The sequence below is a fragment of the Artemia franciscana genome, chromosome 3, assembly GCF_032884065.1.
Source record: "Artemia franciscana chromosome 3, ASM3288406v1, whole genome shotgun sequence".
Lineage (NCBI taxonomy): Eukaryota > Metazoa > Arthropoda > Branchiopoda > Anostraca > Artemiidae > Artemia > Artemia franciscana.
In genome coordinates this window covers 49,825,723-49,840,159 of record NC_088865.1, presented here as the reverse complement: position 1 = coordinate 49,840,159, position 14,437 = coordinate 49,825,723, and the positions used below count along the sequence as shown (strand labels likewise).

Sequence of the window (14,437 nt, the reverse complement as noted above, 5' to 3'; positions counted from 1 at the left end):
ATTTGTTGCACAATAATTTCAGGGTTCAAAAGTTCAGGAAGATTTTGCGTGTTCTTTCTTTAATCAGCATTCCGATTTAAATAAGGTTACATTCGAGGAAGAAAAGTCACAGATAAGAAACAGTAAGTCGGAAACCTCTAGCATTTCATCATCGCAAATAGAAACAGATGGCATATTTTAATTTGAAAAGAAAATTACAGCACCAAGCCGCCTGAGGCCAACACTGCTACACACGCTCTTCCTTCATCCCAATATATTCTAAGTTTCTCTTCATACACCCTCCCGGGAAGTTCCCATTTTATTTATCTTTCTTTAGGTCTATGACGTCCTCCCACCCCAGACGAGGACGACCCGCTTTCCGTTCAGCCCTAGATCGTTGGCCGAAAAGGACAATCTTCTGCAATCTTTCATCCTTCAGCCGCACAACTTGTCCTAGCCATCTCAACCTTTTATAGTTAGGGATTTAAAAAACCTAAATCTGGGGAAGGTAATTTTTGCTTTTTTTCGATTTAACTGGGGTGTTCTTATCATATTTTTTTTTTAAATATAATACTAGTTTTTTAAACCTAGGGGGAACAATTGCCCCTCTCTTCTCCTCCACTGGCACTCACACTGGTTCCAAATTTAAGTATGTATATCAGTTTCAAAAATACATTTCAGTCAAGTGACATTAGCCTACGTTAGTTCCAAACTTATTATTTCATTGCAAACAATATTTTAAAAATTGAGGGCCTACACATATTAGACCAGGCTATTTCATGGGAATGTATTTTGAAGTAGGCCTACCAACCTCCATTCCTTCTTCCTCAAGAAGGAGTGACCCCTCTCCGGTATCTGCTGAAAATACCTAAAATTCCGAATTAATCTATCAATTTTTATTGATAGATTAACTCTATCATAGATTTTTATTAATTTGCTAATAGGATTTGCAGTAAAATTCTAGTTAATTGACTTCTTGCTATCACATAAAGGGTTTAGGTTAGAGAAACGAAACTTTCAGGGATGAATCTACAGACTAAAGTATGTCCCGGGAAGGTATTTTGAAGCAACTACCTCCACTCCTTCTCCCTCTAGAGGGCCCTGACCTTTGATGACCTTTAAAAGTGTGTTATAAAAGTGAAACCTTGCATAGATCTTCTGCTTAATTGAAGTAAAACAAAATTGTTTTCAGCTTCATAACTTTGCTCAATTCCATTTTGTAAGGTTTTAAAGATATGCAAATACATTTTCTAAATTTTGAAAAAAAGACATTGATATGGCTCTGAATTCTACTCAAATAACATTAATTGCATTTTCAGAACTAAAGGCAGAGAAAAAGCAACTAGTAACTGAAATTTAAGCTATAATGTTGTTTTGTAAAATTTCAATAGGTATAAACCTGTCATGTTGGCAAATTTCAGGGCCCTCTAGAGGGAGAAGGAGTGGAGGTGGGTACTTTAAAATACCTTCCCGGGACATACTTTAGCCTGTAGACCCATCCCTGAAAGTTTCATTTTCCTAACCTAAACCCTTTCCAAGATAGCAAGAAGTCAATTAACTAGAATTTTACTGTAATAGGTATAGCCAATTAACCAGAATCCCTGAAAGTTTCATTTTCCTAACCTAAGCCCTTTCTGAGATAGCAAGAAGTCAATTAACTAGAATTTTACCGTTTCATTTTCTTAACCTCCTTTGCTATCGAAGATAGCAAAATGTAGCTAAATTAGAATTTTACTATGAATAATCTAATGGTAGGCTATTTACCCTATCTGATTTTTGTCCTTAAAGTAGCAGTCAAAACTTTCATGGATGGATCTAAAATCCCCCATAAGGCCTAAGAAGGTATTTTAAAATTACATCCTTGTCTTGGTAAATATATCACAGTTCATATAATTGACTTACCAATAAAGTGAACGTACCACTCGATGCCTTGTATATGCTGTTTACGAATTTAATAATCACTTATATCACAAATTCAAACTTAAGCACTTTTTGACCTAACATAACTATAAATAATTTTGGCACTGAGAAAATGTAGTATTATTTTGTCGAAAACGACCAATAACTCATACTTTGATTGAAAATTTGTCATTTTTAAGAGCTAATAAAGTACTTAAATTTGCGATAAAAGCGGTTATTATAGGCCTATTTGTAAAGAGCATAAAAAAGGCATCGAGCGGTATGTTCACTTTATTGGTAAGTCAATTATATGAACTGTGATACATATACCCTTGTCTTTATAGTAAAATAAATGTACCTTTTGAAGAAAAATGCCTTCGTATCCAATAGTCTAGTCTGTCACCTGATTTTTTCTTTAGAGCACACAAGTTGATAGTGTGATTTGTGCAAAGGAACTGTTTTAAAATTCACCAAGCAGGAGCATATTTCACAATTCACCGGCCTGTTGTTTGTGCAAACAACCAATAGCATTGCAGCATTTAGTCAAGGAGCAGGGAGGAGAGGGAGAATGACCTTGAAAAGAAACATTTTTAATAGGGGGCAATCAAATGTAAGCAGTTCAATTTTTTACAGATGCATATGAAATTTTCATAAGCTGGTTAATAGTGATTGCAAATATTCATGGAAATATCCGTATTTGGGTTGAACGGGGGGAGGGGTCCCTTCATCTGAGATTCATCTAAAACATCCTTCGTAAGTACTCGGTGGGAAATAGTCTAAGTTTCAATTGCATGAAAATTACGGTGGCTTGCGCTAAAAACCTTTATATATTTTGCCTCATAAATCAAGGGGTAACAAAAATGAGCATAAGCCTAGAATCGGGGCTATTGAGAAGGAAACATGTTAATAAAGTTATTTTTACTTCAGAATATGCAGAAAAATTGATGTTAACAAAGTTTGAACGCTATTCCAATATACTTTACACCCCACCCCCGACTTTGCAAATATGTTGCCTAAATTGTTCATTTCCCGTTCCGTTTCTTGATGTTGTCAACGCTGGTTGAATTTACGGGTAAATGGGTTGAAACAAGAGTGACGCTTGGCAAAATGCTTGGGAAATGTAGGCTATAATTTGAACATATGTTTGCACATTAGGGGGATTGGGGGTAAAGTACCGCTTTCAAAATTTGTTAACTACTGTTTTTCTGCACATGACTAAATAAGACTTGTTTCCGTAATATGTTTCCCTCTCAATACCCCTAACTGTAACTATAGGCTTCTATCCAAATTTGAAACAAATAGGAACAGAAAATACCGCGAAAATATGTGCACATACTGCACAAAAAAGCAATCAATCCTTGGAAAAAAGAGGAAGGAGTTATGCTTAAAAATAAACTCGAGCTCTTGTGTACAGAGCTTCATTGAGACCATTTTATAAGCATCATTTTTTACTTGGAAAAATTCCCTATCTGAATTATCATTTTCTTTCATCGATGTTTAGAGATAAAAAACGCCCCTCGTGGGAGTTCTGACCTCCCTTGCCCCCAGGGCAAAATATTGATCAGCCCCCACAGCCCCATGTCTCCCACAAAATTTGCAGGCCAAATTTTAACAAAATTTTCATTAATTAACAATTCTATTTTTGATTTGTTAATTAATATTTTTTTAAAAATAATTTTCAATTTACTATTTAAATTATTCAATTATTATAAATTATTTTAATTTAATAATTATTATTCATTTTTTTAAAATCTTTTAATTTTTTGTTTATTTTCCTTTATTAACTGCACCCTCTATTTATTAATAAAATTTTCTTCGACGATTTGTTCTACAGTCTCATGACACTGCTCGCTCAATTTTATGTTTTATCGAACCCCCTCCCCCTTAAAAAACAATATACATAGGCTACATGTTTAGTTTAGGTGCAACGTAATCAGTGGGGATTAAAAAAAAAAGTAAAAATGCTGCAGTAAAACCTCCCAAAATCATGATAGTCAGAATCAAGGATAGATTAGGACATGGGAATTGAGTTTGTTCCTTGGCCTGTTATTTTCGTAAGAAGTAGATTTTTTGGTGGTGGGAGGATGGGGACAAATAACTTTTCTTTCTCTTCATATAATGTTAGATTCAAAATAGAATACATGATGGCAACCCTAAAAATATTCTACAATCCAACAGTTCATAGTAACAATAAACCAAATGCAGATAGCAATACGTGCTAATGGTAAACGAAGCGTTATAAAAGTAAATGAGATCAAACAGTTCGTGGTAAGGAACTGTAGTAAGGAGCGACCCGGCTCAATAGTAACCGAAACACTAAAAATGGAATTTTCTACCAATGGTTACATCAAAAGAATCGCATTTTAATGCTGATTTTAAATATATAAGTTTCATCAAGATTAGTCTTACCCATCAAAAGTTACGAGCCTGAGAAAATTTGCCTCATTTCAGAAAATAGGGGAAACACCCCCTAAAAGTCATACGATCTTAGCGAAAGTCACAGGGGGATTTTTTTTGGTTTGGGGTGGAGAGTTGAGGGGGAGGGGTTACGTGGGAGGATCTTTCCATGGAGGAGCATTTCATGGGGGAAGAAACTTTCAATGGAGGGGCGCAGGATTTTCTAGCATTATTTAAAAAACAATGAAAAAATAAATATGAGAAGTTTTTTCTACTGAAAGTGAGAAGCAGCATCAAAAATTAAAACGAACAGAAACTATTACGCATATGAGGGGTTTACCTCCTCGTAATACCTGGCTCTTTACGCTAAAGTCTCTTTAGTAATCTCAACTATATATTCTACGGCCTTTCTGATTCAGGGGTCATTCTTAAGGAATTTGGACAAAATTTAAGCTTTAATGTAAAGAGCAAGGTATCGACGAGGGGTGAGCCCCCTCATATACGCAATAAAAACATACGAATATAGAAGTTCGCTACGTAATTTAATTCGTAAGTTACGGATAATTTTTACTTATGAAAACGTTCGTAAAAAATCATAAGTTATAGTTGCCTTTTTAAGTAATCAAAAAATCGGAGGGCAACTAGGCATCCTCCCTCGCTCCTTTTTTCTAAAAGTCTTCCGATTAAAACTATGAAAAAGCCATTTAGCTCAAAAATATTAATATGCAATTTTCGTTTTAATTATTAATTATATATATATATATTTAATTATTTCGTTTATATTATTTATGGAGAGCCGAGATCAAAACATGCAATAATTCAAAAACGTCCAGGAATTAAAAAAAACACATTTTTTTAAATGAAAGTAAGGAGCGACATTAAAACTTAAAACGAACAGAAATTACTCCGTATATGAAAGGGGCTTTTCCTCCAATGCGGCCCTCTCTTTACGCTAAAGTTTTTTACTGTTTTAAAAATAGAGTTAAGAGAAAGAGTCAAACTTTGGCGTAAAGAGCGGGGCACATTGGAGGAAAAGCCCCTTTCATATACGGAGTAATTTCTGTTCGTTTTAAGTTTTAATGTCGCTCCTTACTTTCATTTAAAAAACTTGTTTGTTTTTTTGTTTATAACAATATGAAAAGATTTGGCATTCGAAAGGGGATTTCAAATATGTAAAAGATTAGATTTTAAGTTACTTATCAAAAACTTCAATCCTTGAGAATCAATGCTCTAATCCCAGAACAATGTAATAAAAAGTTGAAAAATGTTTTTCATGAAGTTTTGGTAGTAAAATGGCTCATTTATTAACATTTTTCTTTCAAATCCTTAAAGTCTATTCAAATGTTACGGAAGGCAGTTTTTGAACAAAACAATCTTAATTATCTTTGAACATTTGTTGCATTCTAAATGCTTTCAGGAAACAACTGATCATATTCTAACGTTATCCCTATAATATATAGGATAATTTCTTTTTAATTTTAAGTTTCGACGTTGCTAATTAATCTAATTAAAATTATTATGTTGATAATTTTCTTAGCCGCTTTTAAACAAATTCAACAAATGAAGTTTAAAAAAGGGAAAAATGAATAATAATATAGTGCAAACATGAATAAAATCAAATTTATAGGGTGAGTTCTACAAGAATAAATTGAAAAATACAAAATAAGTTCAAACCAAAGAATGAGCTGAATACAGACTACCCCAATAAAAAGCTCGAAAAAAATCACACTTTTGGTTTATTGAATTACCAAGTTTTTGCATTTTTCTGTTAGAGCAATAAAAGGAGTACAGTAGCACCAATTCATTAAAATATTGGGAGAAGATATTTATAAGAATTTAGGGAGAAGGGGTATTTTTTCAATAAATAAAATCCAAAAAGAATATTTTTTCATTAAAATACCGAAAAAAGCATTTCTTGAAATCTTGAGGGGAGACAAATAATCTAGGAGAGCTCCCGATTGAAGCCACAAAAGAGATAAATGAATTTGAGTAATAAAATAAATAACTTGGATAACTTAACGATTAAACGATTAGCTAAACTATCCTGTTGTTGTATTACACAAAATTTTTTAACGGGGCACAGAAGGGGGCCTAAAATTTTACTTTGGTTCGAATACTACTGCTGCAGATTCATTTGATTTTAAAAAGTTTTTTTATTTGATAATCCTTATGAAATACCACGAAAGCAAATATCTATCAAGAATTTCAGCCAAAAAGAAACCAAAACAATGCCAAAATCAAAAACGAAACTACTGCCAGAACGTTGTCCCCTGATAAAAAGTTTGCTGTATTGAATTTCGCAATCGGTGCAATTTCACTTCTTTATGCTGGGACCTCCTATATCTAAATACCAATTGAACTAAAGGTTAAAAAACAATAGTAAAAACAAAACAAAAACTTTGGTGATAGTGGCCTTGTCAAAAAAAGAAAAACAAACACAACTACATGTACATTTTTATTTGAATTGTTTTAGCAACATCTAGCAACCAATACCTTATTTAGGGGGGAGAGGCTCATGCCTTCTTGATTTAAAAAAAATACCAGTATTTTCATTGAAGAATACATTAGTACTTTCACTAAAAAAATTGATGAAGATCAAATTTACACACTACCCCCCCCCCACTTTAATTATAGTGAATTCACGCCACTGCTAGTAACTAAAAACAAATAAATAGCTAAAATAATATAATGGAGTCTAATTGGCTTTTGCAAAAAGTAGAATTGTGACAAAGAGTCAAACTTTAGAGTAAAGAGCGGGGCGTTGAGGGGTGGACAACCCCTTTCATATACGAAATAATTTCTGTTTGTTTTAAGTTTTAATGTCGCTCCTTACTTGCAGTTAAATAAAATTATTATTTTATTTAGTAAGAATAAAGAAGTGAAACAAATAATGGTTATATGTAGCAGTCTTGAAGAAACCGACGATGGATGCAATTAGGACTGATTGGTCTATATGTTCGCCTAATTCAAAGCTCTTTTAGCTGGAATGTGTCTTGATTTTGGATGACCGCTTAGTCAATGTGTATCAAAAAATTTTGGTAATCTTCCAGAAGGTATTATTCTGCCATTGTATACCTCCTAATAAGGCACACGATTTAATATGATTGTCTGATACTCTGTGTGTGGTACCCAAGATGTTATTTAGAGCATTTACGAAACGAGCAGATCAAGCCGCCAATTTCTGTTTGACTTTTGTTACCGAATCGTAGGCAGCACAAGCGCTGCCTATTGCTTACTTAGGTAGCGCAAAAAAAAGTAAAGTGTAAAGCCTAAGTAAAGACTGAAGTGGGCTCTTGGTATTAACTATTTTTGTTTCTTTTTTCCCTAGGGGGGTCAAATTGGACCGATGGTCATTGAGACTTAAGAGGGGAAATTGAAAATTTTAGTGCCCTTTTTATGGCAATTGGTATTAACCAAGTGACATATAGCGATCGCAACTTCTGTCGGTCTGCCGGTCTGTCTGTCCCGGTTTTGCTACGTTAGGCACTTCCAGGTAAGCTAGGACGATGAAATTTGGCAGACATATCAGGGACCGGACCAGATTAAATTACAAATAGTCGTTTTCCCGATTTGACCAACTGGGGGAGAGTGGGGGGCCGGTTAATTTGGAAAAAATAGAACAAATGAAGTATTTTTAACTTACGAACGGGTGATGGGATCTTAATGAAATTTGATGTTTGGAATGATATCGTGTCTCAGAGCTCTTATTTTAAATCCCCGACCAAATATGGTGACATTGGGGGGAGTTGGAGGGACCTAAAATCTTGGAGAACGCTCAGAGTGGAGGGATCGGGATGAAACTTAGTGGGAAAAATAAGCAGAAGTCCTAGATATGTGATTGACATAACCGGAACAGATCTGCTCTGTTTGGGGGTTGGAGGGGGGAGGGTTAATTCTGAAAAATTAGAAAAAATGAGGTATTTTTAACTTACGAAGGAGTCATCAGATCTTAACGAAATATGAAGTTTGGAAGGATACCGGGTCTCAGAGCTCTTTTTTTCAAATCCCGACCGGGTCCGGTGACATTGGAGGGGGTTGAAGGGGGATCTAAAATCTTGGAAAACACTTAGAGTGGAGGGATCGGGATTAAATTTGGTAGGAAAAATAAGCTCAAGTCATATATATGTGATTGACATAACCGAACGGATCCGCTCTCTTTGGGGGAGTTGGGGGGGCTAGGGTTAATTCTGAAAAACTAGAAAAATTAGGTATTTTTAACTTACGAAGGAGTGATCGGATCTTAATGAAATTTGACTTTTGGAAGGATATCGTGTCTCAGAGCTCTTATTTTAAATCCCGACCGAAACCGATGACACTGAGAGAGTCCGGGGGGACCTAAAATCCTGGAAAACACTTAGAGTGGAGGGATCGGGAAAATCTTGGTGGTAAAAATAATCATAAGTTCTAGATGCGTAATTGAAATAACCGGAACGGATCCGCTCTCTTTGGGGGAGTTGGGAGAGGTGGGTTAATTGTGAAAAATAGAAAAAAATGAGGTACTTTAACTTACGAAGAAGTAAAGGGATCTTAATGAAATTTGATGTTTAGAAGGATATCGTGTCTCAGAGCTCTTATCTTAAATCCCGACCAGATCCGGTGAAGGGGAAGTTGGGGGGGGAACCTAAAATCTTGGAAAACGCTTAGAGTGGAGGGATCGGAATGAAACTTGGCGGGAAAAATAAGCACAAGTCCTAGGTACGGGAATGACATGACTGGAACGGATCTGCTCTCCTTGGGGGAGTTGGGGGGAGGGTTAATTCAAAAAATTAGAAAAAACGAGGTATTTTTGACTTGCGAAAAAGTAATTGTATCTAAATGAAGTTTCATATTTAGAAGGACCCCGAAAGGTCCTTCTAAAGGACCTTTCCCTCTACGGAGGAATTCGGAAAAATTATAAAAATAAGGTAATTAAACAGAATTGGATCCAGAGACATAGAAGGTTGGAGGGGGGAAACAGAAATCTTGGAAACCGAAAATCTTGGAGAACCCTAGAGTGGAGAGATCGGGATGAAACGTGATGGGAAGAATAAGCACAAGTTATAGATACGAGACTGACATAATTGGTACGGATCCGTTCTCTTTGAGGGAGCTGGGGGCTGTTAATTTGGAAAAATCAGAATAACTGAGGTATTTTTAACTTAAGAACGGGTAACCGGATCTTAATAAAATTTGATATTTAGAAAGAACTCATGTCTCAGAGCTCTTATTTCAAATCCCGACCAGATCTTTTGACATTGCGGGGAGTCGGAAGGGGAAAACCGGAAATCTTGGGAAACGCTTATAAATGTCGTAGATACGTGATTGACGCAACCGGACTGGATCCGCTCTTTTTGGCGGAGTTAGGTGGTGTGGTTTAGTGCTTTGGCGAGTTTGGTGCTTCTGGACGTGCTAGGACGATGAAAATTGGTAGGCATGTGAGGGAGCTGCACAAATTGACTTGATAAAGTCGTTTTCCCCGATTCGGCCATCTGGGGGGATGAAGGGAGAGGAAAAATAAAAAAAATCGAGGTATTTTTAACTTACGAGTGGGTAATCGAACCTTAATGAATTCTAATATTTAGAAGGACCTCGTGACTCAGAGCTCTTATTTTAAATCCCAACCGGTATTAAGCCTCTGATTTTTCTTTTAAAGCAATCTATTATTCTTAGAATTTTGCTAGAGCTCATACCATATGAGCTCTTGGCTCTTCCGACCTCGTGACAAGTGCCATATGAGCTCTTAGCTCTTGTTAAGAGTTAAAAGTGATTGGAGAGAAACCTGACCGCTTCCCCTGTCCCAGGAGAAATCCAATCAAAATTTGAGGTAGCCATTTTGTCCTAAATAGTTAAAAGGTCCAATAGCTATTCTTCCGGGGATGACACCCGCACCCAACAGCCCTTGCGCCAAGTATTGGAAGTTATGCAACTGCCCATTGTTTGCATACACGGCTTTTTAATTAAAATATGAGGTAAGTCTCATGCTAGGTATACTTTTAATTGAAATGGGAGGTAAATAAATTATTGGGAATTTTGAAGGGAATGTCCAACCAGATCAAGATACAGCATGAGCATACAGGTTTGGAAAAGGCCATATCAGCAGAAACTCTCGGAGTTACGACTACTGCTACTACAACTATTAATACCACTATTGCTGCTACTACCGCTACTGCTACAAATGAACTGATTTAAATGGTTTAAGTGCTAGCAAGTTCTCGAAAGCGCACAGACACAATGTCTCAGGAATGGAACAGAAGATTAAGTAGGAACTTTCAGGGAAAGTTGGGGGGGTGTATAGCTAAACCAAAAGGCACTACGTAAATACCCGTTGTCAAAATGGTGTATCACCAATACCCGAAGAACGGCTGGGGGTATTAAGTTGAAACTCTCAAGGCTACTACTTCTAGTACTACTATTGAACTAAATAAAAAGAGTTTAGTTGTACTGAAGTAGTCAAAATGGCTTAGACGGAATTTCTCAGGAATGGAATACAGTATTAAATTGCAGCTTTCAGGGAATTGATGGGGTACCACTAAACCAAAAGGAACTGTATACATGCAGGCTGTGAAAAGTAAATCATAAATATCCCAGGAACGGCTAAGGGTATTAAGTTGAAACTCTTAGGACTACTACTGCTACTACTACTTTTGAACTAAATCAAAAGAGTTTAAGTGCATCCAGGTTTTTGAAATGGCTTAGGTTTAATATATGAGAAACAAAAAAGGGTATTAAGCTGAAACTTAAAGGTAAATTTGGGAGACGCAAAACTAAACCAAAAGACACAATGCGTATCCAGGTCGTTAAAAGGGAGTCTGTTAATTTCCCAGGAAAAATCTATTGGGGGTGTTGAACTAAGCCAAGTCATTATATGCATCCAAGTTTATTGAAAAAGCGTGTCTTCGATAATTCAATATCGGCTAAGGTTACTAGGTTAAAACTTTCAGGACATGTTGAGTGGGATGTAGGACAAAATCAAAAGACAGTTCTACATCATAAAACGAATAAGAATGAAACATAAAACAATAAAGATTACAATAAATAACCAAGACAAGCTTAAATGAACAGGTATTACCCCAATCAGGGGTAGGGCTAACGTCCCCTTCGCCTTCCAAAAACCAAGATGCACTTTACTGAAAATAAAATACATTTTAACTTTTTGAACGTTAACAAATCCAAATCATCGAGACTGTCAGGAATGAATATTAGTATATTAAACTTTCAATATAAATTCATTTGTTCTTTTCAGTAATTTTGTTTATCAGTATGGTATTCTTATCGTTTTATGTGAAATTAAAACACATAGCTGGAAGTAAAAACGATTTTAAGTGAAGTGCAGATGACGTTCTAGTCTTTAGAAGCCGTAGGGGCTATTAGCCCTTCCCCTCTTTGTTGCAATTTCTATTTGTTTCAAGTTTGACCTGGCTATTTATAGCAATTTCTATTTGTTTTGGTTTTCATTTATTTACTAATAGTGATTTATGCTTCTTTTCGCTTAAAATTATTATTTAAATTTATTTCTGCTCGCTGTTCGGTTTTATGTAGCTCTTTAATTTTCTTTGAGAAACTTCTTTTATGGAAAGAGCTATTTTTTTAAACTAACTTAGTGTATAAACTTTAAAAATTTTTTCTGTAATTTCTTTCAATTTTTAGTGTATAAGAAGGATAGATATACAAAGAAGTGGAGAGGGTTTTGAACTCATACACCTCCCCCAAACTCTAAAAATTATTTTTGTAATTTCTTTCAATTTTCACATAATTTATGCTTTCAATTTCTTAATACTTGCCCCTCCCCCTGAAACAAACATGTGTACTTACCTTAAGAGGTGTCTTAAATTAACACGAAAATTTAATTACGACTATCCCTCAAAAACTGAAATCGGTAAAAATTCGATAGAAACTCGTCCAGAAATATCCTTTAATGTATTCCAACGCCTGATCAATCATTTTTAAATTTTCGGTGTGGGTATTTATTACATATATTCTTGTCTGAGAATCGTCACCCCCTTAATTAGATAATCCGTGGGCTTTCCCGATAATCCGTTCCAGGACTTTGTAAGTTAAAGTCAATGAGTTGACTGCTTGAGTCGCATCAAAGGCACACCTGTAGATAATAAATCCAATATTCATAAATGACGTCAGTAAGAAATCGATTTGAAAATTTGTGTAAATACCATCTTTTTTTCCTGATTAATTATTCTTTACTAACACTATGTATTTAAATATCCTGCCAGATTCTTGTTACAAATAGGAATAAAAAGCTGCTCGAAGCTTTGACCTTTATATTTTCAAAATTTCTGCCTTAAATCGTATTTATATACTGCTAACTGCTAACAATTCACCGCAGCACCAAGCGGCCTGAGGCCAACAAAGTTAAGCCCGCTCCTCCTCCATTCCAATCTATTCAAAGCCTCTCCCTTTATACTCTCTGAGAAAGTTCTAATTCCCCTTAAATCTTTCTTTGCGACATCTTCCCACCCCAACCACGGACGGTCTGCTTTCTCTTTAGCCCTAGAAGTGCCTTTAGTCACTTTAGTCTTAGTCATTGACTAAAGTATTTGAAGTGACTCAAATACATCCTCACTTAAATATTTCAATCTTTTTTTCTTATATCTTTAAAATAATTCTTCTTTTTTAGTATCATTTAATTAGAGGCCACCTCCAGAATGTCAATCACCTCTCCCCTCCCAATGAAAAATATAAATTTCTCTGTAGTTGTCTGACCAAGGCTATGAGTTGACTATAGGCTGGTAGGCTATGGGTTGACCTAGGCGATGGGTTGACCTAGGCTTTGTATGGGGAATTGGGCTTTAAAAACACTTTCTTAAACTTCCACCCCATAGACTAGATAAATAGGCAGATCCCTGCCTAATAATACGGTGGTGCTCACACGATCAGGCATGTAAGAAGGAATTTTCGGGGGAGGACACAACAATAAAAAAAACTAATTTTATTTGATAATTTGAATAAGAAGTGGAAATAAATCCGGAAAGTTTTAAAATTTTAAGAAGGTTGGGGTGCAGAGACACTACTCTAGCAAACGTCCTTGCAAGCATTAGTATGTTTGATTTAACTATTTCATCAGAATCTTGGGAACGATGGTAAGCTAAATGCAACGATCTGAGATTGACACGTTCCATTAAGAAATATCTCCCATCCCAACCTTCTACAAGGATTCTTTGCATTTTCTGGGGAATTAATTTTCCATTTTAATGCCTCTTCCGAGTCTCATAAGTAAAATTTCCTCTGATCTCGTCCAGTTGCCACATCATATTCTATAACAAAATTGCCAAATGCTCACAAAATAGGCTTCGTCATCTGAATCTTAAAAAGAGAAGACCACTCCAAGGTTTATTTACTATTTCAAGTGACTGGCTACAGAACTCTATTATTTTAGACCGCATCACTTTTGAACAGTAGGGGGCTAAGCAACATCTATGGTGGATGTATGTGGCTTTAAGCTTTAATATCTCCCAGAATATGTCCTATATCTTTCATATCCTTACCCTGATTTTTAATATTCAGGGTAGTTCAATTCCCTCCACCTTCAAAAATAATAACTTTATGCACACGCGGCTAATACTTGGAGCCCATAATCAATTTTCGCTTCATACCTCTGGTGTACATAATGTAATCTGCGATCTGCAGCTTTACCCCTGTGTAAAGTATTTTTACTTGCTCCTCGCTCCACTTCTGAAAAATCTTCACTGCTCTTGTGTGTAAAGTACCCACTCCCCTCTTGAAAAGTTACTTCATTAAATTTCAAATAATAACTTACTTTCATATTCAGGATTTTATTATAATTGTCTTTATTATCGATATCATTCGTTATAACAGAAGCACTCCTGGACCAACCCTGTTACAGATTGCAATGGAAGTGTTTCTAAAGATTGGTACGGTTAGACAAATAAAACGAAGCCACTTTTTTATATTTTCCAAGAAAAGTTAAATAAACACAAAGCAAGAATTCTAGATTCTTGGCATATGTATTTTTATTGTGCAATAATGAAAAGATCATTGTATGATTAAGGTCTGTAGCTTAACGGCACTTTATATTATGTCAAGTGAACCGGTCCATGGGCATTAAGTGGTCTTTAGGGTATTTAGGCCAAGCTGGCTTCCCGAACCATTTGATCTGACCATTTGGAATTTCAAAATTTTTTAGGCAAAACGTTTAGAATCCAATATA

At 35.5% G+C, this 14,437-nt stretch overlaps 1 protein-coding gene across 3 annotated transcripts in view; it reads right to left on the bottom strand.

Annotated features, from left to right (window-relative positions):
* The window catches only part of LOC136025367 (protein phosphatase 1 regulatory subunit 3B-like), a 35,503-nt gene extending 21,456 nt beyond the window's left edge, over positions 1-14,047 (bottom strand). Inside the window, exon 1 of one of the 3 annotated variants that reach the window (XM_065701325.1) lies at positions 14,027-14,047. In XM_065701325.1, coding sequence (XP_065557397.1) covers positions 14,027-14,032 — 6 coding nt within the window. In that variant the 5' untranslated portion in view covers positions 14,033-14,047. Of the gene's footprint in view, positions 1-2,236; positions 2,393-14,026 lie in introns of those variants that run through there. The other 2 variants (XM_065701326.1, XM_065701323.1) reach the window with 2 other exon arrangements.
* Positions 14,048-14,437: the final 390 nt, after the last annotated feature.